Source organism: Penicillium digitatum, chromosome 2 (assembly GCF_016767815.1).
Source record: "Penicillium digitatum chromosome 2, complete sequence".
Classification (NCBI taxonomy): Eukaryota; Fungi; Ascomycota; class Eurotiomycetes; order Eurotiales; family Aspergillaceae; genus Penicillium; species Penicillium digitatum.
The window spans coordinates 3,836,439-3,863,554 of record NC_089385.1 but is presented as its reverse complement, the minus strand read 5'-3'; the positions used below and the strand labels follow the sequence as shown (position 1 = coordinate 3,863,554).

The 27,116-nt window shown below is 49.0% G+C and overlaps 9 protein-coding genes across 9 annotated transcripts; 7 read left to right on the top strand and 2 right to left on the bottom strand.

Annotated features, from left to right (window-relative positions):
- Window positions 1-208: 208 nt before the first annotated feature.
- Window positions 209-4,324, top strand: Pdw03_7386 (Signal transduction protein Syg1, putative; the record flags this gene model as incomplete). Its single annotated transcript, XM_066101641.1, has 10 exons — window positions 209-222; window positions 277-331; window positions 393-1,925; window positions 1,979-2,122; window positions 2,175-2,348; window positions 2,402-3,480; window positions 3,684-3,751; window positions 3,823-3,865; window positions 4,098-4,175; window positions 4,255-4,324. The coding sequence occupies 10 exons, from the start codon at window positions 209-211 to the stop codon at window positions 4,322-4,324; spliced, it is 3,258 nt and encodes a 1,085-aa protein (XP_065956724.1).
- Window positions 4,325-6,086: 1,762 nt separating this feature from the next.
- On the top strand, window positions 6,087-7,789 carry Pdw03_7385 (Neutral amino acid transporter; the record flags this gene model as incomplete). The annotated part of the gene is made up of 5 exons (XM_014678464.1): window positions 6,087-6,221; window positions 6,338-6,599; window positions 6,650-6,841; window positions 6,903-7,294; window positions 7,367-7,789. The coding sequence occupies 5 exons, from the start codon at window positions 6,087-6,089 to the stop codon at window positions 7,787-7,789; spliced, it is 1,404 nt and encodes a 467-aa protein (XP_014533950.1).
- A 978-nt stretch (window positions 7,790-8,767) lies between these two features.
- Window positions 8,768-9,728, top strand: Pdw03_7384 (Bax inhibitor 1-like protein; the record flags this gene model as incomplete). Its single annotated transcript, XM_014678465.1, has 3 exons — window positions 8,768-8,911; window positions 8,983-9,053; window positions 9,131-9,728. 3 exons carry the CDS (start codon window positions 8,768-8,770, stop codon window positions 9,726-9,728), a joined length of 813 nt encoding a protein of 270 aa, XP_014533951.1.
- Window positions 9,729-10,346: 618 nt separating this feature from the next.
- Window positions 10,347-12,075, bottom strand: Pdw03_7383 (Amino acid transporter, putative; the record flags this gene model as incomplete). The annotated part of the gene is made up of 5 exons (XM_014678466.2): window positions 10,347-11,132; window positions 11,183-11,411; window positions 11,463-11,817; window positions 11,882-11,961; window positions 12,017-12,075. The coding sequence occupies 5 exons, from the start codon at window positions 12,073-12,075 to the stop codon at window positions 10,347-10,349; spliced, it is 1,509 nt and encodes a 502-aa protein (XP_014533952.2).
- Window positions 12,076-12,476: 401 nt separating this feature from the next.
- On the bottom strand, window positions 12,477-13,544 carry Pdw03_7382 (Short-chain dehydrogenase/reductase SDR; the record flags this gene model as incomplete). The annotated part of the gene is made up of 3 exons (XM_066101640.1): window positions 12,477-13,136; window positions 13,197-13,438; window positions 13,493-13,544. 3 exons carry the CDS (start codon window positions 13,542-13,544, stop codon window positions 12,477-12,479), a joined length of 954 nt encoding a protein of 317 aa, XP_065956723.1.
- A 1,018-nt stretch (window positions 13,545-14,562) lies between these two features.
- On the top strand, window positions 14,563-16,042 carry Pdw03_7381 (DUF1479 domain protein; the record flags this gene model as incomplete). The annotated part of the gene is made up of 2 exons (XM_066101639.1): window positions 14,563-14,820; window positions 14,876-16,042. 2 exons carry the CDS (start codon window positions 14,563-14,565, stop codon window positions 16,040-16,042), a joined length of 1,425 nt encoding a protein of 474 aa, XP_065956722.1.
- Window positions 16,043-16,357: 315 nt separating this feature from the next.
- Window positions 16,358-16,711, top strand: Pdw03_7380 (Unconventional myosin-IXa; the record flags this gene model as incomplete). Its single annotated transcript, XM_066101638.1, has 3 exons — window positions 16,358-16,457; window positions 16,519-16,618; window positions 16,681-16,711. The coding sequence occupies 3 exons, from the start codon at window positions 16,358-16,360 to the stop codon at window positions 16,709-16,711; spliced, it is 231 nt and encodes a 76-aa protein (XP_065956721.1).
- Window positions 16,712-17,886: 1,175 nt separating this feature from the next.
- Window positions 17,887-18,903, top strand: Pdw03_7379 (Ddr48p; the record flags this gene model as incomplete). The annotated part of the gene is made up of 2 exons (XM_014678468.2): window positions 17,887-18,805; window positions 18,884-18,903. The coding sequence occupies 2 exons, from the start codon at window positions 17,887-17,889 to the stop codon at window positions 18,901-18,903; spliced, it is 939 nt and encodes a 312-aa protein (XP_014533954.2).
- A 4,985-nt stretch (window positions 18,904-23,888) lies between these two features.
- Pdw03_7378 (Quinonprotein alcohol dehydrogenase-like) lies at window positions 23,889-26,857 on the top strand (the record flags this gene model as incomplete). The annotated part of the gene is made up of 3 exons (XM_014678469.1): window positions 23,889-24,436; window positions 24,494-26,759; window positions 26,819-26,857. The coding sequence occupies 3 exons, from the start codon at window positions 23,889-23,891 to the stop codon at window positions 26,855-26,857; spliced, it is 2,853 nt and encodes a 950-aa protein (XP_014533955.1).
- Window positions 26,858-27,116: the final 259 nt, after the last annotated feature.

Below are 27,116 nucleotides of genomic sequence, written 5' to 3'. Positions count from 1 at the left end.
TTTTTTTTTATATCTTGCGTTCTTCAGAGGTTCTTCTTTCCTATACCGTTAGTCCTCCCTTTTCTCATCTCACGAGTGGCGGCCAGGCTTTGGTTTACTTTCGCACAAGCTTTCGGCCCCTCGCACTTGGGCGGGATTTGGTGTTCGGATCAGAGCAGGCACCCCCAGGTCTAAAGTCGTGTGCAATGACGGTGGTTAGTTGGTCAGGATGAAATTTGCCAAGTTTGTATTCCCTGTGACAGTTTGCGACATTCCAGTGGCTGACTCAATCCGTAGAGAACTGGAACAGGAACTTGTTCCTGAATGGCGGGCAAAATATCTCGACTACAAGGTTGGTCGCTGTCACCACATTTGATGTATCACAGCCAAGCTTACCTGGATGTACTATTTAGACAGGCAAAAAGAAAGTCAAAGCCATCACTCGGGCCCTCCAGAAGGCAAATCGCAGCCCACATGTCCCGTCCAATCGATATCCCACTTCCACCCCGCAAGGTCGTGGTGCAGCCCAATCTACTCTTACGCCTTCCAATACCGATAAACAGCTTGATGCGGGAGAATATCACAGCCCATCGACGCCACAGCGAGGTGGTGTCAACCCGCCATCAACCACACGCTCCACACCGGTTCCCAGAACGGAGCGGCAACCACTTCGCACGCCAGGATCACGATTCTCCGAAAATGTTGGTAGTTATGGAAGCATCATTGCAACGCCACCACAGCAACACCATACCGGAAGTTCAGACGTAGCCTCCTTTGAACTTCCGGACCCTGCACTTGACCCTGATGAAGACTATATGCCACACGGCGATACTGACAGACCCAGGAACGTCCGTACACCTTCACCGGTCATGGATCGCCGCAGCCTGGCGAACGTTTCACCCTCTCACCCCATCTCGGAACCCTTGCCGGCCCAGAGGCCTCAATTGGACCAACGCATGAGCTACCAAAGTCAGATCGGGGACGCCTTGGCAAAAGTACCATCAGGCCACCGGACATCACAACTTCTGCGGCGCGTGTTCACGGTAGAGGGAGAGCCTGGCTGGAGGCGATCACAGTTTGACTCTGGCGCTGGCGCCGAGCTTGATAAACGGCAAGACGAGTTCTTCGAGTTCTTGGATAGCGAGTTGAACAAGATTGATGCGTTTTATGTCATGAAGGAACAAGAGGCCACCGAGAAACTATGGGTCCTCCGCCAGCAGTTGCATATTATGCGAGATCAGCGCATCCAAGAGGTCCTGGATTCCAAGAAAGCCGCCAAATCTGACGACTTGGACGCACAGCAACGGCTAAATGGATTCGCAAAGATCAGGAGTGCTCGGATCAAGGATACGTTGGCGGGAAAGAATCGTTTCGGCAAGAATACGGAAGCACTGGCGCAGATGGCGACTCCTGGCATGCAACCCCAAGATCAGGATTTCATTGCCAGTCGGAGGGACTTTATGCGGCGGCAGGATCCACAAAGTCAAGAAGTGCCCTATCGCTCTGCTAAGCGTAAGCTTAAGCATGCGTTGCAGGAGTTCTACCGCGGAGTGGAACTTCTCAAGGGGTATGCTTATTTGAATCGAACGGCCTTCCGGAAGATCAACAAGAAATACGACAAAGCGGTCAACGCTCGCCCACCGCTCCGGTACATGTCTGAAAAGGTCAACAAAGCGTCTTTTGTGCAGAGTGAAGTGATCGAAAGCTTGATGACAGCGGTCGAAGATTTGTATTCCCGTTACTTTGAGCGTGGAAATCGCAAAATCGCCGTCTCCAAACTCCGTCACACAATCAAAAAGTCTGGAGATTACTCGCCGAATACTTTCCGCTCTGGTCTCTTTTTGATGGGTGGGACTCTGTTTTCCATCAAGGCCTTGGTTGATGCTAGGTCAAATCTTCGCGCGAGTGAGCTCGCTGAACAAGTTCGGACCAGTTACCTCCTTCAGGTAAGATTTTCGCTCTTTCGTTTTCTCTGTGACCTCCTTGACCAATTGAGCAGATATATGGTGGTTATTTCCTTGTCGTATTCCACTTCCTGCTCTTCTGCTTGGATTGTATGATCTGGACGAAGTCGAAGATCAATCATGCATTTGTCTTCGAATACGACAGCAGACACACCTTGGAGTGGCGTCAGTTGCTGGAGGTATGTCCAACTTCGCGGCCATAGCTTTCATGATTCCTCCTAACAAGTATAGATTCCCTCCTTCTTCCTTTTTTTGATGGGCCTATTCATGTGGCTCAACTTTTCATGGTACAACCACATGTATGTCTATTGGCCCGTCGTCCTTGTTGGCTTGACGATCATTATCATTTTCTTGCCGGCTCGTGTTCTTTACCATAGGAGCCGCAAGTGGTTTGCTTTTTCCAATGTACGTTCAAATAACACCATATTATTGTCGACTGGCGCATCTAACCGATTTAGTGGCGCCTTTTGCTTGCCGGAATCTACCCAGTCGAGTTCCGTGATTTCTTCCTCGGCGACATGTACTGTTCTCAGACATATGCTATGGGAAATATCGAGCTCTTCTTCTGTCTATATGCCTCGCACTGGACCTACCCTCCCAAGTGCAACTCCTCCCACTCTCGACTCTTGGGCTTCTTCCAATGCCTTCCCTCCATCTGGCGAGCCTTCCAATGTATTCGCCGATACCTGGACACGAAGAACGCATTCCCCCATCTCCTGAACTTGGGAAAATACATATTTGGCGTCCTCTACTATGCCACCCTCAGTATGTACCGCCTCAACCTCCAGATGCGGTTCCAAGCCTCGTTTATCACCTTCGCCCTTCTGAACGCCGTCTATGCCTCAGTATGGGATCTCATCATGGACTGGAGTTTGGGTAACCCATACGCAAAGAACCCAATGCTCCGTGAAGTCCTCGCCTTCCGTCGCGTGTGGGTATACTACGCCGCAATGCTGCTGGACGTGGTCGTCCGTTTTAACTGGATCTTCTACGCAGTCTTTATCAGAAATATACAGCAGTCCGCCTTGCTCAGCTTCATGGTAGCCTTTTCAGAAGTCTGCCGTCGCGGTGTTTGGTCCATCTTCCGCGTCGAAAACGAGCACTGCACAAATGTTCTCCTCTTCCGCGCTTCCCGTGATGTCCCTCTGCCCTACGACGTCCCTTCACCAGCTGCACCTCCCCTCGATGGCTCTGCAGAAGACGTCCAACTCCAAGAGCAGCAACACGCCTCAACACCCTTCATGTCGCCCGGCGACGTTGAGCACGGCACCCCCTCCATGTCCAGCATGCGCGCCCGCCACCGTCGTCCATCCGTTGGTATCAGCCGGGTCGGCACGATCGTAGCCTCAGCCCACACGCAGGATTTCGAGCGAAGACGTCTGCCAAATTTCATGTCCAGCGCGAGTGTCGGAGGTGATTTGGCGCATGGCGCGGACGACAGTACAGACGAGGACGATGAGGCGGATATGAGCACGGATGAGGATTCGAGGTTCAGACCAGTTACAGAGCGCATGGACACGATGGGTCGAATTGTGGAGTAGGTTTTGACGAGGTAGGCTGTACCAATTGCCTTTCGGTGCCAACTACCAAGGGGGATATAGTCTATCAGCCTCGTTTGATGTGATGTGAAATTATAGATATCTCCAGTATTTTGCACATACTTCTTATCTTGCTCTATGCAAAACGTTTAATAATTGGGTTTCCTGTCAACTCTCCTCTTCGCTGCAATCATCTTACTAGATACGCCTACGGTTGCCCGGCCCGAGTCAGGTGTCAGGCAGTTATTCGCTCGGAATGGTATCCGCCTGGTATGTGCTCTTGCCCGTTCTGTGCAGATCGCCGAGCCACAAAGAGATTGCCTGATGCGATCATCGGGTAGGTGTCCGCGAGGACAGTGCTGCGGTCAGAAATGCTGTCATCTGGTACCCATTGTTTCGCCAGGGCGGCTGAGTATCTAGTTTGCTTCTTATCCTCTCCGTTTTTCCCTGTCAGTGCACCCCAATACACCCGATCACCGGGTGGGGTATCCGCGAGGATAGTATTGGGATCAGAGATATCGTCCACTGACGCTGTTTTTTTGAATTTTTTTTTTTGCCACCACTGCCCAGCAGCTAGGGGATAGTTAGCTCCTCTTCCTCTTCTTCTCTTCGCCAGTCACCGCAGTGGACACAGTCGCCTTTTTGTCTCCCCTTCCCTCCCATCACTCTATCAGTCAGCCGGAGCCAGAGCAAGGTATGCACGGCTGTTGTGTGAGGGGAACTACAGTTGTTTAGGCGGCTGACAGTTCGGAAATCCGACGTTCCCACTGTAGTGTCTCCGAAGGTGGTTTCGGGCTAAATCCTGCGCGGCGAATCCAACTGTTTCACATGAGCCGTGTCTAGATCCTGAGTGGCGACCTTTTTATCTTCCTGGGCGAACGTTGAGATGAACCTGGCCTGGCGGTGGATGTCTGCGGGCCCTGTGTATCATCGTGTACCCCTTGCCTGTAACACTCATACCAGCAACGCTACCCAAGTGCTGTCGCAGTCAAATCGCAGAATATCGAAGCGACGGTTGTGATTGGTATATCATGGCAGCACACCGATTCGATGCCTTCCGGATATATGTGAGGGATAAGATGCCGAAAAGAATCCCGAATTCAGGACTGCAGCAACAGGGGAAGAGAGAAGACGTCAAATCAACCCAGAAAGGGCTCGGAGTTTCATCATTGACAAGGTCCTATCTATCAGGGTCAATCTTCCTTTGTTAGTTTTTAGCGTAGGGCACTCTTAGGGCCATTCCTGACAAAATTTGTTTCTAGAAGGGCAACCCCTTGCATGAATCTAGGCTGATTCTTCTGGAACGCATGTTTCTGCGAGGGAGATCACACAGGAATCGAGGGTTGATGCAATTGATAATACTGATAGGGGTGGATCAGATTGAATCAGCTAGCGTTGGGATCTTATCTCCTCCGTGTACTCCGTGTTCCATATCGTGGTCCGTTTTAGTCTCCGAAACACTCCATCTACTAATTTAACTTGTAAGCAAAAATAAAAGGAAGCCGCAAGTAGCGTGCCCAGGTGGATAGGGCTCGTATTGCAGAGTTGTTCTACGGAATGCATGCTCCGTACTCCGCAAAAAAACAGGGCGCACGTAGGGGACTATACATATGCAGCGCTCGCAGTTTGATGTGTATGCTGATTCCTATTTAGGTGTTCCGGGCCAGGATCTCTACGTGGATCGGCAAACAACAACATACATGCTATCCGTTAATCCCTATAAGAAAGGAAACAAAACGTAATATCTAGAAAGTAGAAAGTACCAAATTCTCCACCGGGTACGCTTGCCGGGAGTAATGCCTGGGCGGGAAAGAAACCGGATGCTTGGCCGAGGAGAAAGCCACCTAAGCCCCCCCCCCCCGTCCCTATTTTTTCCACATAAATCCCCTCATGTGGTACCACACGTTGACCTTCGATTCTGAGTTGGCTTATCTAGTGGATTGATAATGTCAACTCGGTATCTTTCAGAAAGGTAAGTTAATCTTTTTGTCAGATAACACGATAACGTTGAAAAAAAAAAAAGTAGGGCATCCTTCAGGACCAAAGTAATATTCTCGTTGAAAACACCTTGTTGAATGCAAAGTGCATGGCCGAGTGTTGGAAGGCGTTTTTAGGCGTCCGAAGGAATGGGGGGAGGCGTAACGTAGTGTAGTTAAGGTTGCTCCGAACACGATTCGGGCATCTCCGGGAAATTTCCCCCCATGGGGAAGTCACGGGGAAAGTGTCCAACCCTTCAATTCCACTCCACAAAATCTCCACGTACTTGTTGTCAATGCTAGCAAACCAATATTCAATAGAGGGATCTGTAGATTGGTCAAGTATAGTTTGTTGTTTCCCAGTTTCTGATGAATCTACGCAGAGTTGCTTCTGAAACTGGCCTAGCGCACGATTGCAGGTGATGCCGAGTATCCACAGTTGGGGGCTGTAGACGAGTCACCATTTACAGCATCTCGATTCCAATCAGTGAGCCCTTATCAGTTTCTCTGGGCGCCCCATCTATCAGGCAGCCGATGGTCGGAGGAGAGAGTTATAAGCGCGACTTTCCGCATCCTCCGATACCCAGTTTTTAGATCCGCCTCACAGTCCCTATTCCCCATTCTCAAAGATGATGGATATAAAACACGAGAAGGACATTGAAGGTCTTGCTCTATCCCAGAGCAATGATGTTCACAATAGTGCTATTCAAAACCACGATGATGTCTTTGGAGAGATCACTGATTCTGGACCCAATTACCGAAATGTATGCCTCGTCTCTTCGTTTCGCGTTTCGCTTTTTTCTATCCCTTGTTTTGGCCATTTTTCTTCTCTTCCTCTCTTCGAATTGGTGCAGTGAGGTCAGAACTAACACCACTTTAGGTAGGATGGGCAGGAACGGTGATCCTCATGATGAAGAGCCAGATTGGCCTCGGTGTTCTTTCAATCCCATCTGCTTTTGATACATTAGGCCTCGTCCCAGGCGTCATCTGCCTGCTCGTTGTTGCTGTAATTACAACATGGTCCGACTACATGGTCGGCGTGTTCAAGCTCAATCATCGTTCAGTCTATGGTATCGATGATGCCGGGTTCTTGATGTTTGGTGCCATTGGTCGCGAGGTTTTCGGTTTTGTATTCTGCCTCTGTAAGTTTATCTCATGATAATTTCAGACCCGCGTCTAACCTGTTGACTAGATTGGATTTTTGTCGCCGGCTCGGGAATGCTCGGTCTTTCCATCGCCCTCAATTCCGTCTCAAGTCATGCTACATGCACGGCCGTCTATGTTGCCGTTGCAGCCGTCGCAGGAATTGCCTTTGCCAGTATTCGAACTCTCGGAAAAATCAGTTGGCTCGCCTGGATTGGACTGACCTGCATTCTGATCGCAAGTAAGATCTCCCCTGTCGACCTCGTGCGCCATACCACAGCCCTAACTCATTTGGGCTATAGTCTTCACTGTCACCATCGCTGTCGGCGTTCAGGATCGCCCGGCCTTAGCCCCCAGAGAGGGTATCTGGGTATCTGACTACAAGATCATTGCCCATCCCTCATTCAGTGAAGCCATCACTGCCGTGGCCTCGATTGTCTTCGCCTACGCCGGCACACCCGCCTTCTTCTCCATCGTATCCGAGATGCGCGACCCCAAATACTACACTCGCTCCTTGGTCATCTGCCAAAGCGGCGTGACGATGGTCTACGTTACCATCGGTATTGTAGTCTACTACTACTGCGGTTCCTACGTTGCGTCGCCTGCTCTTGGCTCCGCTGGTCCCACAATGAAGAAGATCAGCTATGGCTTTGCCATTCCCGGTCTTCTAGTCACTGTGATGCTGTTTGTTCACGTACGCATTTCCTCTTTGGGGATTTTCTCGGTCTCTTTGTCTAGCGATTACGAACTAATACAATATCCATAGTTACCCGCAAAATTCATCTTCGTCCGCGCCCTCAGAGGCTCCAAGCACCTCACCTCCAACAGCATGGTGCACTGGGGCTCCTGGATCGGCTGCACCGCCGCAGTCGGTATCATCTCCTACATTATTGCAAGCGCCATTCCCGTCTTCGATAGTCTGGTCTCGCTTATCGGTGCTTTGCTCGGCACATTCATGTGCTTCCAACCCATGGGTTGCATGTGGCTGTACGATAACTGGAGCAAGGGCAAGGTCGACCGATCCCCAAGGTGGACGGCCATGGTTTGCTGGAGTGTCTTTGTAATTGTTATCGGTACCTTCATGATGGTCGCTGGTACATACGGTTCTATTGTTAGCATTATCGCAAGCTACAATGCGACGGGTGGCTCAGCTGCTTGGTCCTGCGCGGACAACTCAAATTCTTCATAGATCGTTGGGGTCTGGAGTGCGGCACTATTTTCTGCCATGTTTGATACCAATCCATGAGGAAAGCTTGTATATATTTTAGCATGGTCATGTAATTCGAAGTCTCTCCTGCATCATTTGTAACATCAATGCTTTGGCGTTTGTCTGCATGCTCCAAGCGTTTGTTGCTCGTTTTTAGGGTTTCTGCGGTTCTCTGTACCCTCTGATTCCAGTGTGGTAGAAGAGAAAAAGGCCTGCTCTTCTTCGTTTAACCAAGGATATCAAATCCAATCCACAACACAGTCGAAATTTGCGAAGATGGTAATCCGGACTTGAACATCTCGATCATCGAATGTGAAGCTGCAGGCTGGTATCCGGAGTACTGAGAGACCTGTGAGGCGACTACTGCCTGTGAACCAGAGTTTGACTGGCTGGCTAAGCTCGGGGTGGGTTTGCCGCATTATCATATGAAGCTCTTGATGTTGCATTGATGGTATTGTGAGCTCTGAGGTGAAGGGCAGCTCTTTCGCATCCCCTTCTAGTTGATCTTTCTCGGGGAGTAACCAACAATCACGTTTCGTGTGCCTCGCTCTTTTCAGTCATTGTCTTCCAGGAGATATTCTAAATTCTTGTTTATTGACACCATCACTCCTCGTGGTGAAAGGGTGATTGGCGGTATATGCAGCCTCCGTTCTGGGAGATGTGGCACTTATACGATCTACTTTTTCTGGCGAAGGATAACACAAGGTACATGAGATATAATATAGCACTCAATGTTCTTTCATTGATTCTTCTTAGATGTCACCTTTGGTATACCTCCAGGGCTGTCCCCAGGCCCCACAAAATGTATACGTAAGCAGCAACGCCCCGTGTTTGGCTTATCACACGTGACCCATCACATCATAGGGGCTCCACCTCCAGGCGTCACTCATCCCTCTTTTTTTGTCGCTGATCCAACATTACACTGGCACCGAGAGACTTGACGTATCTCAACTCATCACTATGGCTGCAAACACCAGATATGAGCCCGCTCCTCAGCGGGACTCCTTGGATGATCCATCCTACTCCCAAGCCCCTCCCTCCTACCAGGCTACAGCGGAGCCAGCGCCTCGCAGCGAGAACGACAATCTCCCAGATGATTTCAAGGTATGTACACACCACTCCACATGGAGGACCTGCACATTGCTAAAGAGATGGAAACTGACAAAATCGCACAGTTCGGAGGCACCGTAGCGGAAGGAACGATTGACATCCGTATGCAATTCGTGCGCAAAGTATACTCTATTCTGTAAGTTCAACACGATTCACAAGCACAAACTCAAGACTGTGGGTTCTACAAATTTATTACTAACACTACTTACCTAGAACGGCACAACTCCTCCTCACAACGATCCTCAGCTCAATCTCCTTCTTCAACGCCTCCTACCGCGTCTGGATCCAGTCCAACTTCTGGTTGATGATAATCTCCGTCTTCGGTGCTCTGGGCTTCATGCTTGCAACATTCTGGAAGCGAAAGTCCTACCCGGCAAACCTCCTTTTCCTATCAGGCTTCACTATCCTCGAAGCGTACTCCATTAGCGTGGCGACATCTTTCTACGATGCGAAGGTAGTGGTGCAAGCGCTCGCCCTGACGCTTGGAATATTCGTCGCCTTGACGCTATTCGCATGCCAGACAAAGTACGATTTCACCGACTGGATGCCATACCTGTTCGGCGCGTTGTGGTTCATGGTCTTATTCGGGTTCGTGGCTATGTTCATCCCGTTCAATAGCACCATTGAAATCATCTATGGTGTGCTTGGCGCGCTTGTCTTTTCGGGTTATATTCTCGTCGATACGCAGCTGGTTATGCGGCACTATCATGTTGAGGAAGAGATCGCTGCTTCGATCTCGCTTTATCTCGATGTGCTTAACTTGTTTATGTCCATTCTGCGGATTTTGAACGGTGCTAACAACAATAATTAATTTCGTCTTCAAATATCCGAGGGCTGAGAAGGGATGCTGTTTTTAGCAGGTTCTAGCCCAGAGACAAATTGTTCGACACGTCAGCTTGCGTTTTGGTGCTTCTCGGAACTGGTTTCGGACGATGGTCCTCTTGCTTTACATTGGACTTTCCTTGAATCGTTTTCTATTGTACACTTCCATTCATTCATATCTTGAATTTCTGCAAGTCTGTTCAGTGTAAGTTTTGAATCCCGTCGTCCCTTTGCATATCTTACCAAAGCAAAGCAACTAGCTATAGCTTGCCTGCATAATGATTATCAGTCGACAAATATAAAATTGAGCAACCAAATCAAATAGGTACAATTCTTCAAACGCACAGCATGGGCAACCCATAAAATGAAATTTAAACTATGTAAAGAGCAATCCCCAATAGATAGGGTTAAAAAAGCACAGCGAACATCTAGAGCAATGCGCAAAGAAGAAGGAATATGCAAGGAGAAATGAGCCTGATGAACAGGCAAGAAAATCAAAGGAAAAAGGATCCTCAGGACAGTATATGGCAGGTTCAAAGATCGTGGCAAGACCAGGCCCAGGCCAACAAGCGAGGGAAAAAAAGAATCCTCATGCAGAAAGGAGCATTTAATGCGAGGCTTTAAAGAATGTGTTCGTAACCAGACACACAACCATAACCAGGAGGCCGTAGAGTGCCAACGCCAAACTGAGTCGGCGAAGCAGTGTCTTGCGCCAGTGGCGGGTGCCACGGAGTAAATGGCGACTTTCGGTCAACGAGCGAGCAAGGGAATCCTCGCCATCATCACCTTCGTCTTCTCCCAAAAGATCATCCTCCGCCTCATCATCCTCCTTCATAAAGCCTCGGTAGGTAGGCGAGTCGGGCGAGGAGATCTTATAGTAGAACAAGCCCGGGAGGATGAAGCTGATGCTCGTGCTGCCCGTACTTCCGACATATGCAAGCACAGATTCAAGGGAGGACACCGTCATGGCAACTACGTAGCTCAGAATCAAGATAGTGGTTGTGATGATGGAGAAGCGAAGATCGCTCATTGGCTCTGGCGTGCGGTTTCCGCGCGGGCCTAGGAGTGGGTATCGATTTGGAGAGCTCTCTGTGCGACTGATTTGTGGTCTGGGACGCCATTTTAGGACAGCATCGACTGAGGCTCGACACGGGTGGCATTGTAGTGGATAGGAGAAAACTACTAGCATGACGATTGCAGCGCGGCCGATCGTTGCGTACACGCCGGGTGGGTACATGCCGACGATATTGCCGCCTACACTGTTGCCAAATGATAAGTACCCGGTGATAGCGACGAGGATATAGGTTGCAGCTGCGCTACCGGCGCTCGCGAAGACAACGGCAGTTGTGCGGAAATGGCTGTTGTTGGCAATTTCGTTGAGGATGGAAAACATCTGGAATGCTTGTCAGAAAGGAAACCACAGGCCACAACTTGAAAACGTACGTTTTGATGACAGGTAAATGCAAAAACAATAACTGGCAGACTGCTGAGAGTCGGCACTGCACCCGCCCAATGGCCCACGCGAATCGGGCCTCGATCCTCCATTGTGTCTCCTTGGACAAACTTATACACAACCAAGACAACCAAATAGGCCATAGACATCAAGGCCGCAACACTGGTATATTTTAAAGAATCTAAGCGGCGCAGATAGGAAATAGGAATCACGATCAACCTAGAGTCGTATGGTCAGCACTTCCCCTCGATTCAGCACAAGGCGACGCACATAAAAGCTGTAACCCAAAAGTGGCGGTCCACCAAGAAATCGTATCCTGGCTCGCTGCCGACGAAGCCTTGTACCACCCCCGGCATGAGATCTCCAATGATGATGAGATAGCTGACGCCGACGCCGAAACATTTGATCGCAATTGCACAGTCAAAGACCACGGCCGCGTTGGGGTATGTCAATTGCGATAGCGCAAAGAATGAGGCGCTTCCACGGTCTAGGTATTGCGCGCATAGTGATTGCAGGTAAAGGCCGAATCCTGCTGTGACTGCAGACCACAGAATCACGCAGACACCGAGGACGATTCCCATACGGGAAATGGCAAGGGGCATCGCAAGCACACCAGCACCGATAACTGCAGTGAGAAATGGGGTCAGAATTCGGAGAATCCTATGCAATATACGCTTCCTCGCACTTACTGGTGTTGACCAGGTTGATCACACTACTGGTCCAACTGGCCTCGCCCACAACATCTCCAGGTCTTCCGCGGGTTGCACGCCTAGTGAAATCTAATTTAGACTCCGTCAACATCAAGGCTTTGTTCTCCAGCCTACCTTCGCATCGCATTCTGGTGTCCCCCAGATGAGCCAACCCCGAGCGCGGCCTCCTCCATCTTGATATTTGCTATCTGTTACGGAAATGGTGTTATCGGTCAAAGATAGGCGCGCAAAACATAATTAACGGCCGCTACCAGCGGGTCCGAGATCAAATGACCAAAAGAGAGATATGAAGTAGTTCAATTCAAAAGAAAAAGCCCCCCCCAAAAATGGAATTGTCAGGGGTTGAATGAGGGATGGAAAGATCTGTGGCCCGTTGAAAGTCTCCCAGTCTTCCAAGTCTTATCGGGATGACACATGACCGGCGCTTCCTCGGGCTGTAACCCAAAATCAAGCCACTTTGGCATTCTTACTACATCTACTCCGTACATGTTACTACATCAGTCCATTTAAAGCGCATCGGACCATTCGAAACGTTATCAGGATTTTGAATCCAAACAAGCAGATAAAGTGATAACTAAAGCTTAGGCAACCCCCATCCTTTCAGCGACAAAAGTTGAAAAGTCTCTTCGTCAGTCGTAGTTTGATCCGACGGAGTGCTTCCAGGCCGATCGCCAGGGCCTGGATCATTGAACTGACTGACAGCTCGCACTGTCTTTGAAACTTCCAGAATTGTACCTCCCTCTACCTTAAATTGTGGTCCACGACCCGACCGGTCCCCAATTATCTCACCCACCTGTTCCTGCTGCACAAGCGCCAACATCACCTCCGCCACTTCTTCAGGCGTTACCCACGCATCGGCACTATCACTGATCATCTTTAACTTCTCCGGATGATCAGTCCAGAGCGGTGTCTTGATAAGACCAGGAGCCACAGCCGTGATTCGGATCCCAAGCTTCTTGTCAAGCTTGGCGAGCGAGCGCACGAAGCCGTTAATAGCGTGCTTCGTGACGCAGTAAATCGGAGTCGAGAGCATCGCATTCTGTCCTGCAATGCTTGAGATATGAACGATATGCTTCGGGCCACCGCTGGCACGATTGTTCAGGAAATGAGCAATCGCCAGCTGCGTCGTGCGGATCGGGTGGGTGATGTTGATATCAACCAAGGCGTACCGGCCGCCAGAGGATGGGTCCTTACTTTCGGCTGAGTGAGGCGGGCGCCAGAAGTTGCTCCAGTTCTGTATGCATTGCAGTTGTTGTGAGACTTGTAGTTCTGTTGGGGATGTCTTCTGTCTTACCGGCTCGTAGACTCCCGCCCCCGGGCACACAATGTCAATCTCTCCGAATTCCTTCTCCGCAACTTCGAACATCCGCTCGAGCTGGACCCAGTCAACCACATTAGTCTCTTGGAAGACCACTCGTGCGGGACCGGTCTTGTGCTTATCAGCTAGCGCTTGCGCCTCGGGACGCAAGGCTAGATCTGCGATTAGGACATTGCAGCCGTTTTCCACTAGCAATTTGGCAAAACTGAAGTTGATGCCTGACTACCATGTAAGCTCGCCGTCTGATACTGCACAGTATATAGGTGACATACCGGAGCCAGCTCCAGTTATTATGGCAGATCTTCCCTTCACTGAGAGAGCCATGTTTCCAGCATTAACGAGTTCTGGATTCCAGCCAGCTGGGGAATCTGCCCTCTTTTATGTAGGGAACTGACCTTGTGTAACTTGCTCGGGGATCTTTTGCAGCGCATATCATAACCACTTTTCAACCTTGCGGTGTAGAAGTCAGGGAGGGGAAGGTGGTCCGAGGCCGGTGTGATGGCCGGGATTCCTGTACATCCCTCCGTATGTAGGTTAGGCCCAATAACAGTCGATTTCCCCGTTGTTCTTGGGTGCCAGGTCATCGAAAAGCATTTCCCCTCTTGTTTACAACATCTTGCTCTACCTGTGGAGGTAATTACGTGTATTTTTCAATATAAATCTGTGCGACATGCCGTAATTCCGGATCAGCAAGTGGAATATTAGAACAGGACTTGGTAGTCCTGCTATTAGTTTCTGAGATGAAGTTATAGAAACCAAGTGGATTCCCCTTTTAACAAGTACTTGAAGGAATGCGTATCAAGCTTAGGAACGATCTACAAGATAACTATCTAGAATTTCGGAAGATCTGCTCCGCCAAGTCAAAAAGCACTACTTACAGCACTCAGTTGATCACGCCCCCTCGAGTTGGACAGTGCAGCTTCATATAAGGCTGCAGTTGGACTCGTGGTATGGTAGGTAGTGTTTCAACTTGCAAAGTACTTGGACTTCGTCACAATACAGGTACGGTACTCTATCCAGAAAGCCTCCTCGACAAATGCCGGCTTATTGTATTCTTAAATGATCTTTTGAAACGACCAAAGCTTCGAGAACACCGATCTTTACTGTTGCCATCTTTAGCCCCAGGAAGGATTCTTTACGGACCTACGTCATGGCGAACAGCTACAGTCGGGATAGGCTTCCCAATATGGCAACTACTCGGCACATCGTTCTTTCCGACAGCGGCTCGACTACTGTCTATGGGGCAGTTCTGCCTCGACTAAGTTATGCTGTGATCCCCACATAAAGCAGCTGTTGGGATCCTTGCATTTTTAACATACACACCTGTGAGTTCACTTCGATTATGTTGATGTCTTTTGTTCTAAAATCAACTGTCCGAGCCGCCTCCACTTCCGCCCAGACCACTAAGGCCGCTGGTGATATCTCATCGGTTTTTCCTAGCTTGAGGCCCGACTACAAACCAGAAGCTCTTCCCGCACGGTTTCAAAAACTAAAGGCAAGCATATTTGAGGAGAATAAAGACGCAATTACAAAAAGTTGGGAGCGATTGCTTCCTAGCTTGGATAAAGAAGTGCAAAATATCAAGGCAAAGGGCAGCGACGTATGTGAATATGGAACCCTTATCACCAAGCAGAAGACTGACTTTGAAGTGCTAGATCATCCCTTCAATTAATTACTCTGATGTGGTTTCTGGAAATGTGTCCAAAGCCGCATTAACAGAGATCCGCCACCGAGGCAGCGTGGTCGTCCACAACGTAGTACCCCGGGACCAAGCCATAGAATACAAGCAGAGGATTCGCGACTATGTGGCCGCCAATAAGGAGCGAGTGAAAGCCTTCCCAGCTGACTCCCCAGCTGTCTACGAGCTGTACTGGACTCCATCGCAGGCCGAAGCTCGCGGCCACGAAAGCATGCTCAACACCCAGCGCTTCATGCAGCAGCTATGGCATTCATCTAACCCTAACAGCAAGATCTCAACCACCCACCCTATCACCTACGCAGACCGTCTACGCATCCGCAATCCAGGTGACTCGAAGTTTACTCTTGGTCCGCACATTGACGGGGGTTCCCTCGAGCGCTGGGAAGACCCCGAGTACTCTCGAGTCTACACCAATATCCTCGAAGGAAAATGGGAGAAGTACGACGCCTGGGATGCGCGATACCGTCTCAAGGCCAATATGGACTTGTACAACGGTGCCGGTGCATGTTCAATGCTGCGATTCTTCCAGGCCTGGTTATCTATGTCGGACACTAAACCCGGTGAGGGCTCGTTGCACGTCTGCCCCATGATCAACCACAGCACAGCGTACACTATTCTACGTCCCTTCTTCAACACGGAGACTTCAAAACCGGCCCTGGATGCTACATTCCCGGGCTCCGTACCTGGTGCTTGTCAGGAGTACAACCCCGTCACGCACCCCCATCTCAATCTCGAGACTACCATGGTTTCAGTACCGCAGGTTGCGCCTGGTGATTTTGTCGCGTGGCACTGCGATTCTCTGCACTCTGTGGACAAAGAACACCGGGGAACCCAGGACTCCAGTGTTATGTACATTCCCGCTACCCCACTGTGCAATATGAATGTTGAGTACCTTCTTAAACAGCGCCAGGCTTCGCAGAGCTATTCACCTCCGTGGGATTTCCCCGGTGCTGGTGGACCCGGTGAGTCCGGATTCAATGGTGCTATGGATTGGTCGGCACTGAGACCGGAAGGTCAGCGTGCTATGGGTTTAGGTACCACTCCTTGGGAGATTACCGATACCATGTGCGAGGGTGAGAAGGAAGCTATTCGGTATGCTAACAAGGCCTGTTTCGGAGTTTGAGATTTCCCACGGTTTGATTTGAACGTATTTTCAAAGCTGTATTACGCAAATCGTTTTTAAAAACAAGTCCCGATAATTTCTTTCGACATGAAATTACAGGTGGAAATCTGCATATTTAAGGTTCCTTATCCTCGAGCCTAGCCAAACAGACCGTAGTTCACCAGTGCTGCGGTGAGTCGCCACTCGAAAGAGGGGCAGCTTTTGCCTGCTTAGACAGTCTCCCCGGCACAATTCTTTTTACCTTCTTTCCCCTCTTCTTTCCCCTCTCCACTTACGATATTTCAGATTATTAGCAAACAACACACTCTCAAAATCATGGATTTCATCAAGAAGGCTGTTTCCAGCGCTAGCGGCAACAAGGAGGATAAGCCTGCCGATAACAACACCCAGCAGAACGACGACTACGTTGACAAGGGTGAATAAGATTATTTTTCTTTACTCAACCTGGACTTTTGACTGACCAGCCTTTGCCTCAGCTTTCGCCGCCGGTGTCAAGAAGTCTGGCTACAACCTCGACCGCAGCGCGCAGGAGAAGATCACCGACGGTGCCCGCGAGGCCTTCGAGAAGGTCACTGGGTACGCCATGTTTTAAATCACCTGGGCATAGATGTCTGCTAATGCTTTTTTTCCCAACACAGCAAGCACGTCAGCGACAAGATCTCCAACTAGACAAACCATTGGATGAGAGCAAGAATCTTGTTTGAGGGGAATGAGTGAATGAATACCCAGACAGAATCTGTGCAGATAGGATAGATCTGTTTTATAATCAAACTTGTCTACTTAATACCTAACTAGACCTTGCTCGCTACGATTTGCGTGTAGTTGATATCATAATTGAACCCATAAACTCATAGGACCAAGTAGGCCAATGCGTCCGAGGCTATCTAACAAGGTGTCCAGAGGGGTAGGCACCTTGGGAAAGTTTTTGCCACGCACAATCTCCTTAACTACCTAGGTACTTGGGGATCTTCATTTGTACCGTGGACTGTCAAAACCAAACCAAAGATACGGACATCGGATATAGGTGTCTCACGTTACCGTGGAAATCATGAACTAGCGCGGATCGAGGTAGATCTCGCCTAAGTGGGCCCGGAAAAGACCAGATCCTCACTTATGATTGGCCTACACAATGCAGAATCGTCTTTCCCCCCAAAAAAAGAAGGGGCCACTCCTCGGCTGACTTGCACGTGTCTTCATGCTGCACGAAATACTCCGTAGAAGACTCCCACCTGCTAACGATTCTTAACTGCTCTCATATTGAAGATTATAGACCATTGCCGCACAAAAGTACAAAATCATCTAGCTAAGTAATGAGGGGTAATGAACTTTATCTTCTTCGGCTAAGTCCGGCTCCGAAAAACTGACTGCACAATTCGACCAGCAAATCAGAGTCCCGCATGGCTTTCTCCATGGCGTGATCCTCTGTTCTAGATTGGATTATTTCACAACATCAGGGTCAAATATGGGTCGACTATGGGGTCAATTCCCAATTAGGCGACACCAGCTGAAAAGTGGCTCCCAAGGTTCGAGCTATCACTCGCAAACAAGCACGACACTAGTGAGCTCGAGAGATACTAGCTGCTTCGTGCCACGATCATTGGCTCCTACTTGTCTCGCTTGTCCGCATGTTGTCATTGAGGGGTTTATGAAGGGATGAGGGGCGATTCTTTCCTATTCCATTCTGCCATTCTGGCCTATTCCTGGTGGGTGATAAATTAAGCATCCACCTTCTATTGAAATGAGAACTGTGCCCCTATAAATCACCACTCTGTCCTCTTCACTCCCAGATCGATTCTTCTTCTCATTCCATTCAGAAACTGAACTCCCCCAAACAATCCTCCAAAATGTCTTACCGCAACGACGACAGCTACGGCAGTGGCAACCAGAGCTCCGGCTACGGTGACAACGACTCTTCTAGCTACGGCAACAACTCCAGTTCTGGATCCAAGAAGAATAGCTACGGTGACAACAACAATGACTCCAGCTACGGTGGAAACAACGACTCCAGCTACGGTGACAATGACTCCTCCAGCTACGGCAACAACTCCAGCTCTGGATCCAAGAAGAACAGCTACGGTGATAACAACAATGACTCCAGCTACGGCGGAAACAATGACTCCTCTAGCTACGGTGACGACAACAATGACTCCAGCTACGGCGGAAACAACAACTCCAGCTACGGTGGAAACAACGACTCCAGCTACGGTGACAATGACTCCTCCAGCTACGGCAACAACTCCAGCTCTGGATCCAAGAAGAACAGCTACGGTGACAACAACAACAACTCCAGCTACGGCGGAAACAATGACTCCTCTAGCTACGGTGACGACAACAATGACTCCAGCTACGGCGGAAACAACAACTCCAGCTACGGTGGAAACAACGACTCCAGCTACGGCAACAACTCCAGCTCTGGATCCAAGAAGAACAGCTACGGTGACAACAACAACAACTCCAGCTACGGCGGAAACAATGACTCCTCTAGCTACGGTGACGACAACAATGACTCCAGCTACGGCGGAAACAACAACTCCAGCTACGGTGGAAACAACGACTCCAGCTACGGCAACAACTCCAGCTCTGGATCCAAGAAGAACAGCTACGGTGACAACAACAATGACTCCAGCTACGGCGGAAACAATGACTCCAGCTACGGTGGAAACAACGACTCCAGCTACGGTGACAACAATGACTCCTCTAGCTATGGCAACAACAACAAAAACAACAACAGCTTTGGTAGCAAGCTGCTCAACAAGGCCGAAGGTTCGTGAAACATCTCTTTTCTTTCCTCTTTTGCTAAAAGACTTTGAGAGTCAGATGCTAACCCATGCTTCATTTCAGGATTCCTTGACCGCAACTAAAATCGCTTTTCACTGTGAGCTAAGGCAACAAGTTAAATAAGAGAGTTTGCTAGTGATTGTTGTTTAGAAAATAGTACATGCTGAGGCACAATACATCACTCCTCCTAGAACATTAAGAATGTCCATCACTAGCACTGTATAATTATATAGAGAGTCACTGATTCAGCCTGAATTCTAGAGAATTTCAGTTCTTCTCTCGTCCATTTTGAACCCCCAAGGACATGTGTGAAAAAAGGACTTGTGTGGAGATCGTGCTTTCACTGCAAGTGTTCTGCGGCGACCCAAATTCCCCAATCCTTCCCTCTACGACTCCGTAGAAGGGAAACAAAATGAATCAAACAATGTCCCCTCCACAGCCATGTTCGCTGCTCGCCTTGACTATGGAGCGGTTCACCGATCCTCACCTTCCTTTCACAGCTGAGGAAGCTGCATGGTAGGAAATGATGTTGCATCATGTTCAACCATACATGATCAATTATCGATTGGTCGCAATCAGGTGTACCATCGTCTATATAGGAACGGAAAATGGGGGGTTCGGCAAAATCCATCAAATATCAAGCATTTATTCCATATTTCAATGCATGCATCGACTGCATCGTTGGGCGAGTGGGATCGTTGGTCACTCAATCAACCGAGTCTGTCACCTAATATATTTGATTGAGGAGATGACATGCGGGCGAATTGCTACCAACCAAGCGTCACCAAGGGCGAACATTTTGCAAACAGTTGGGTTCATCTTGACTTTCCCAGCTACCTACCTATCAGACTTCAATTTCCCGCCGTGTTATGGAATTAAGCTGGTTGTGGTAAAGATGATCTTATTACTATAGAGTTGCTGCGTAGGATAAGTACGCTGCTTAATAATACGCATGTCATCATCCATCCCTCACACGCCTGGAGGGACGCTCGAAAAACTCTAAACAGCCCATCAGATTGCCCTGCAACAGCTAGTGATGAGGGCTTGGGGGAATATTGCCAGTGCAATTCAGTCGGCCAACGTGTTGAAGGGGAAACATGGGAAGCCTTGGAAAGAACTGTAGGAGTGACAAGGCAAAGGGATACATAAGAACCAATCAAGGAAGTGGGAAACGCGTAGGTCTAGATCACGTCACAGCGCTACTTGATTAGGTGGGTTAAACATAGTATAGATCTCATGATAGCACATATAGTTCTAGAGGTACAAAGTCTTCAAGTGTCACCGGCCAGCGAGAAGAGGAAAGAGGAATATTGTCTACAGAGGCTAGCTACGTAGCCGGTAGAAGCCCGGCGGACATCATATCTGTGCACTTGTCTCAACAGTCATTCCAGCGGTTTCCCTGTCCCAAAAGAAGCAAAATCACAATTTTCGGTCTAGAAGGGACCTTTCATACCCTTCCCTTAACAGGACATTTCCAATATCATTTCCTGGCATATATAATTTCATGTCTTCTCAAAAACCGCAGTGCAACTAAAATCTTCGGGGAACTTTTTTACCCTCGCAATGCCATCTCGCGAATAGTCCTTGCATGGTGATGCAATGATGATATTGAGACGAAGCCAATCGAAAAAGAACCAAAGGAGAAGAAGATTTGCTAGAATCTTCATTCAAAATTTCCCACTAATGGTTGGGAAACGATTATCAGAAAGTCAGACCCCAGTGCACCCACGATGACCTCAAGCAAGTTTTAGATCTTCTATCGCCCTTGTGTATCATGCGGACTGGCTATCTCAACAAAAACGACTTGCTTTTAAGTGCGCCAGTTCTTCTTCTGTGAATATGCCATCCGTTGAGAGGATTTGCTTATTAGTGGTTAGTTCATTTAAGTGCATCTGGCGTTCAGCCGACGGACATCTCTAGGCGCAAAAAGACCACGAATATGCAGAAAGATGGGACGAACTTGCCAGACTACTAGAGGGGACTCCCCTACAAAACATACGAAGAGAATTGTTTATTCATAAGGGTTGCTGGATGCTTCTTTCGAAGCAGTTCAAAAGTGGCGAGATGAATCTGGAAAAGTTGCTCAGAACCCTGAGAGGAAAACCCCCGCAATGGCATAGGGATATCTATTCTAGCAACATAAGTGAGTTCATTCCATCATTTGGTTATCTTTCGATGGAAAAAATTTTCAATTTTGTCAACGTTGGCGGCCTGTCACAGGCTTCATTACCAAACCGTCGAGCTTCAATCAATGCTTCCGGAACGCAGGTTTCCGCACAGCTGCTCAAGCCTTGCCAGTCATGATTAAATCACACCTTGTACCTGGGACTTTTATCAATAAACTCTACTTTGAATAGATTCCACTCGAAATCAGGCTGGAAATTGCAACTGACTGCGGACTTCCTCAACCCACGACACTGTTCAAGAGCAATCGCAGACGTGTTCGAAGATTAAACATTCCGGAAAACTAGGATTTTTATACATAGCGACAGAGGACATCTCGTTTTTCTCACTGAAGGTATCCATCATTCAAGAGACTGGCGACTGATTTTATCGTTTACAGTCACAATTCTTCTAAATTACACCTTGAGCTCCGCATTAAAAGACAGTATTGGCGGCACAACAGATGACTGAGAGATGTCTAGAAGATGACTTTGGATCAGAATCTTCTACTGCAGTCTTAAGTTGACAATAAAAAGCCTCTGCAGTGGCAAAAAGCTGCTGGGCAGATGATTTGCTATAGGGGAGCTCGGGGATTGCTGAATAGAGCTAATGGCAAATTGTGCCCACCATGTTTCATCAAGCATGAAAGATTCACTCAATCAGTTCCTTTCTCTAGAGCTGTTGTGGGACTCGCTATCTCTAGTCTTTCAGACCCATGCTCAGACGCAGACTCACCGGACACTTTTGTCGCCGGCTTGGAGCTTCAGCTTCTTTATCCTGGCAACATGCCGAACACTGTTCTTGGCTATCGCCTTCCGAGCAACCAGATAATCATTGATCTTCAATCAAGGCCACTTGGGGGATTCAAGGTTATGATAGGAGAAGGAGGTGTTCACGCAATACTTCCGATTTTCAATCCGATGAAAAATTGGATTGGTAAACCCGTCGATGAGTTCTACGGGCCCGTGTGAATCTTAGCAGACAATGAGATGCTAGCCCCTTTCGGTCGAATTCGATGTCAGTCATGCTAATCGCCAGTCTACTCAGCGTCGTGTGATTCTCCAACAGTAATGCCTACAGCATTGTAAACTCATAGGACTAGTGATGGGAACTGGCAAATCGAGTTCCTAGCTGGGTTCAAATCCAACTGATCAAGGGCTCTTGCTTCGATGAAAATTGACGGATGTAGTGGGCGAGGATGTAATTGGATGGCTATGTGAGGGAACTTCAGTCTGTGAAATGCTTTTTCCCTTTATTTTACCCTTCCATGCTTAGCATTTTAGTATGCCATCAAGTAACCTCCCTGACATGCACAGACTTCGCTCTTTGCGGCCTCCTCTAATTCATTTCCCCCTTCATCAAGAAGCAATTTGGAATCTCTCATTGCTTCCCGTCTCAATTTCCCTTTCACAGCCAGCATGCGCGCTTTGATAAAATGTCCTCGAAACGACTGCTGCCATTCGAGATTATTTCAGTGATACGGCGATGTTCGCAAACAGTCTTCCCCTATATGCTCTCTTCAATCCCTTTCCGAACCTCAATTGAAACGTTTCAACCCATTCCACGAGATGTTGTTCGATCTGGCCAAGAGTCGTGGTTACTGGTGACTCTCAATTGAAACGCCCAGTGTGCTGTCATTCAGGCAAGCTCAGCTCGAATTAAATTGGCTCAAGTTGACGACACGAGTCGCATACATTCCAATCACCTTCCGAACTGCATTGCGGTCATTGTATCAGCTGATAGAGTGCATTGAACTTCAGACTCGTTCCAAGGACATATGTTTCAACTATGTTAGCGATTCAAAGGGAAAGAAATGGGCATCTGTGTCTAATTTGAGATCGCGACATACTGATATCAGAACACCTCACTATTAGCCACTCGCTATGGGCAATGCCCATGAGTAGAATAGAAAATAGGAAGATGTCAACATAATCCTGATCTTGATACCGCTTGAATCATAACAATAGCACAAAGTCCTCTGGCTTTTCTCTGGAAAATTATGTCCGTATCTTTCAAACAAAACAAGTATCAACCACTCAATCACCATGGTTCGAATTGCTTTTGTCTTCTCTGCTATTGCTACACTGGTAATGGCTGTGGTTTCCTTTTAGCGACAGTGATCAACCTCGCATTTTCCATTGGTTTCTATCTTCTATTGCATACAATTACTCTGGGAAGGAGTTCCTGAACAAAGAACCTGAGATCTGAGGTAAATGGTCTAGATATTGATCATTGTGTAGCTAAACCTGATATGACCTCTACTCTATGAGGTGGAAACCCCTGCTTCTTGCTCATTCATTTGCAATAGCATCTATAGTACTAAGCGAATTGAGTGCACTTGTTACAGAAATTTTGTTATCCATAAACAAGAATAGCGAACATGGTTCAGTAGTTCTAGCCATAGGCTTGGGATAATATATTCAAGATCATTTCAAAATTTCATCTCACATTTCGTTTGGTAGATGATATTCCAGCTATCTACATGAGTTTTCATGCAACCTCTTTACCATTTACAGCGTGGATGTCCCTTTCAACAAATGTAAAAAGAATGCGAGATTGTTCTAGTTCAGCTCGAGTTTCAATGTTAAGAGTATAATCGGTCTAGTGGGTGCTTAGCAGCCTAAGTTGTGGTTAAGTAGTTACCATCTGGGATCTTCCATACAAAGACCAGGGTTTAGAAAGTTTTTGGGGTGCATGGATAACGTTAGTGTCGACTTGAGATGTGAATGAAAGGTTGGACGTCGATGGATGTTGTTGACAGAAGGAATCTAGAGGGAAGATCTGGGATCTGGGGAGTAATCACCGCCCGGGCTCCGCCAAGTTTATTGACAACATCCGTTCTACATCTTCTCTCTTTCCCCCCCCCCCCCCCTCTTCAATGCTTCAATAAGAGCCATTCGTCAAAATGCGGCTCCAGGCGGCGCTCTTTTTCGCCGCGTGCCTATCGCCCGCGGCGGCCATCTACTCTGACGAGGTCAACCACATCGACTTCCACCATGCTCTCCTCGGCACTCCATCCCCCGATTCGACCTTCTTTCTCAAGCCATCCACATCCTCTAACGCTTCCCTCCTCTACACCTTATCCGACAAGCTGCTCGTGGGCGCCGTGAACCCTCGCGATGGCGCGCTGGTATGGCGCCAGAACATCTCGCGGTCGGCGGACTCTCTCGCACATGGGACGGGTCTCTTGCGCGGATTAGATGGAAACGATGCCATTGTAGCTGCGGTGGGTAACTACATCGCCTCTTGGAGTGCCCAGGATGGCAAGGTGGGGTGGGAAAATCGGGATTCCGAGGGTGTTGTTGCCGATCTCGAGCTATTGGAGCTTGAGGATGTTACCACGAACTCCGGAGTGAGAGATGTGGTTGCTGTGGTTGCTAGTGAGGGCACCGGAATTGTGAGACGGCTGGATGGTAATACTGGAAAGCCTGTGTGGGAATTTAAGGATACAAGGTTGGTTTGTCTTTGGCCTATTCTAACAAGTCCCAAGCTAATGAATTGTTCCTACAGTGGTGAAGTTCCGTTCCAAGTGTCGTCTTCTTCCACCGAGGTATTCTATATTTCACTCCAGTCGGCTATGTTGAAGGGCTTCAGGATTAAGGTCACTGTTTTGGATCCATTAACTGGGCGACAGACTCGTCAACAGATTCTGAACTCTGAGGCTGATGTGATTACCCCGGAGTCTGTCCTCTATGTAGGCGCTAATTCCGCTTCGCCTATCATCGTCTGGACCGACAAATCGCAGAGGTACTTGAAGGTTAATGTTGTTGGTACCAAGGAGATCACTTCTATCGCCATTGACAATACCCCCGGCTCCGAAATTCAACAGATCACAGTCCACGCTCCCCACAAGCTTAACGCTCTGCCCCATTTTTTGGTTCACTTTGCAACCGAAGCCGGAGCCTGGGCTGAGGTTTATCATGTGGACTTGGTGTCTGCTAAGGTCACCAAGGCTTACCGGCTGCCCTATCTGCCCGGCCAGTCGGCGGTCGCAGCCAGTGTCATTGGCGCTAATGTTTATTTCACTCGGATCACAGACTTGGAAGCCATTGTTGTGTCATCCAACTCTCATGGAGTTCTCGGACGATGGGATCTGCAGAAGCCTTCTTCTGACGTTGCCCTTCACTCGGCATCCGAGGTCGTTGCCAAAGGAAAATCCGTGGCCGTTAGATCAGCAGTTTTCCGAAAGCATGGAGATTGGCAACTTATTCGAAATGGCCAAACCGAGTGGACTCGGCACGAGGGTCTTATTGATACTGTCGCGGCTACCTGGGCGGAAACTGACGCCCAAGAGGATTTAGCTCATGAGTTAGAAGTTGAGGGTCACGAGACTTTGTACGGCGCGTACCTACACCGTGTGAAGCGTCATGTCCGGGACCTGGAGCATCTGCCCGACTGGCTGAAGGACCTTCCTAAGCGCATTCTGAGCAGTATCCTGACCGACGAAGTGTCTAATTTGGACAGCTTTGGAGTTGCCAAATCAGTTATTGTCGCCACCAAGAGTGGCCGTGTGTACGCCTTGGATACTGGCAACCACGGCACCGTTTTGTGGGGTATTCAGGCAGTGGAGACCTCGCAGTGGAATGTGAAGGCTATCTTAGCTTCACCAGGAGTCGTCACCATCTACTCCGACGATGGAAGCTCTGTGGCTGTGGATGTGTCGACCGGAGAGATCGTTTCACGTATCGAACCATCCAACACCAAACTACACTCCATTGCTGTCTTCGGGGCGCAGGATGGAAGTTCGCTGGCGACTGTCGGTGTCCGTGAAGATGGTACTCCAGTCACTGCACTTGCTGACGAAGATGGGTTTTTGGTAACCACTAGCATCGATAGCCGAATTCTCGGCTGGGTTGCAAAGGATAACAAGACTCCTGCATGGCAGTTCGTTCCTCCCTCTGGACAGAAGATCGTCGCAGCAACCGCTCGCCCTGCGCATGATCCCGTGGCATCTATCGGCAGGGTCCTTGGAAACCGCTCGGTCCTTTACAAATATCTCAACCCTAACCTTGCCCTGGTGACTGCAGTGAACGAGAAGATCCACACCGCCAGTTTTTACCTGTTGGATGGAGTTTCAGGCAAGGTCCTTCACGCAATCACTCAAGCAGGTGTGGACCCCACACAGCCCATCGCATCTGTGATGTCTGAGAACTGGTTCGCCTACTCATTCTGGGGTGACGTTGACGGCAGCGAGTCCTCCGCCAAGGGCTACCAACTGGTCATCTCGGAGCTCTACGAATCCCCCTTCCCCAACGACCGCGGTGTTCTTGACTCTGCCACCAACTACTCCAGCACGGCCACGCTCCCGTTGCCCCACGTCATCTCCCAAGCCTTCATGATCCCCGAGTCCATTTCCCATATGGCGGTCACTCAGACGCGCCAGGGCATCACCACCCGCCAGCTTCTCTGCACTCTTCCCTCCTCCAACTCCATTGTCGGCATTCCTCGCCCCGTCCTCGACCCCCGCCGCCCTGTCGATCGTGACCCCACCACGGCTGAGGCCGAAGAAGGCCTGTTCCGCTATGCGCCCTACCTCGACTTCGATGGGAAATGGTACGTCTCGCACACGCGCGATGTAGCCGGTATCAAGACCGTGCTCTCTCGCCCTACCTTGTTGGAAAGTACCAGTCTTATTTTCGCTTATGGAAGCGATATTTACGGTACCCGAGCCACGCCTAGCCAGGCATTTGATATCCTTGGCAAGAGCTTCTCCAAATTGCAGCTTGTTCTCACTGTCGTGGCACTTGGAGCTGGTGTCACAGTTTTGGCTCCGATGGTAATTTCGTTGTCTATCTCTTCTCTCCCGGTAAACTTGCTAATTATCTTTTCACCTAGGCTCGGAGGAAGCAAGTTAATGCCCTGTGGAGGGCTTAGGCCTTCCAGGAACATTTACCAGACGTGATCGTGTGCTTTAGACTGTAAAACATGTGTTGGTTGTCAAATTTTTCCAATGTAGCATCTTAAATACGCGCATCTCACTGCGAAAATTTGTCGCCATACGTACCCAAGCCAACCTGACCAGCTCGAAAGAAACTACAGTCTGATATACAATAAGTCATTGGTCATAAGGAACACTCCATTCGTTCATAGGCATAATATCCAAAGGATATAGTGGACCAAACAGTACAGTAAA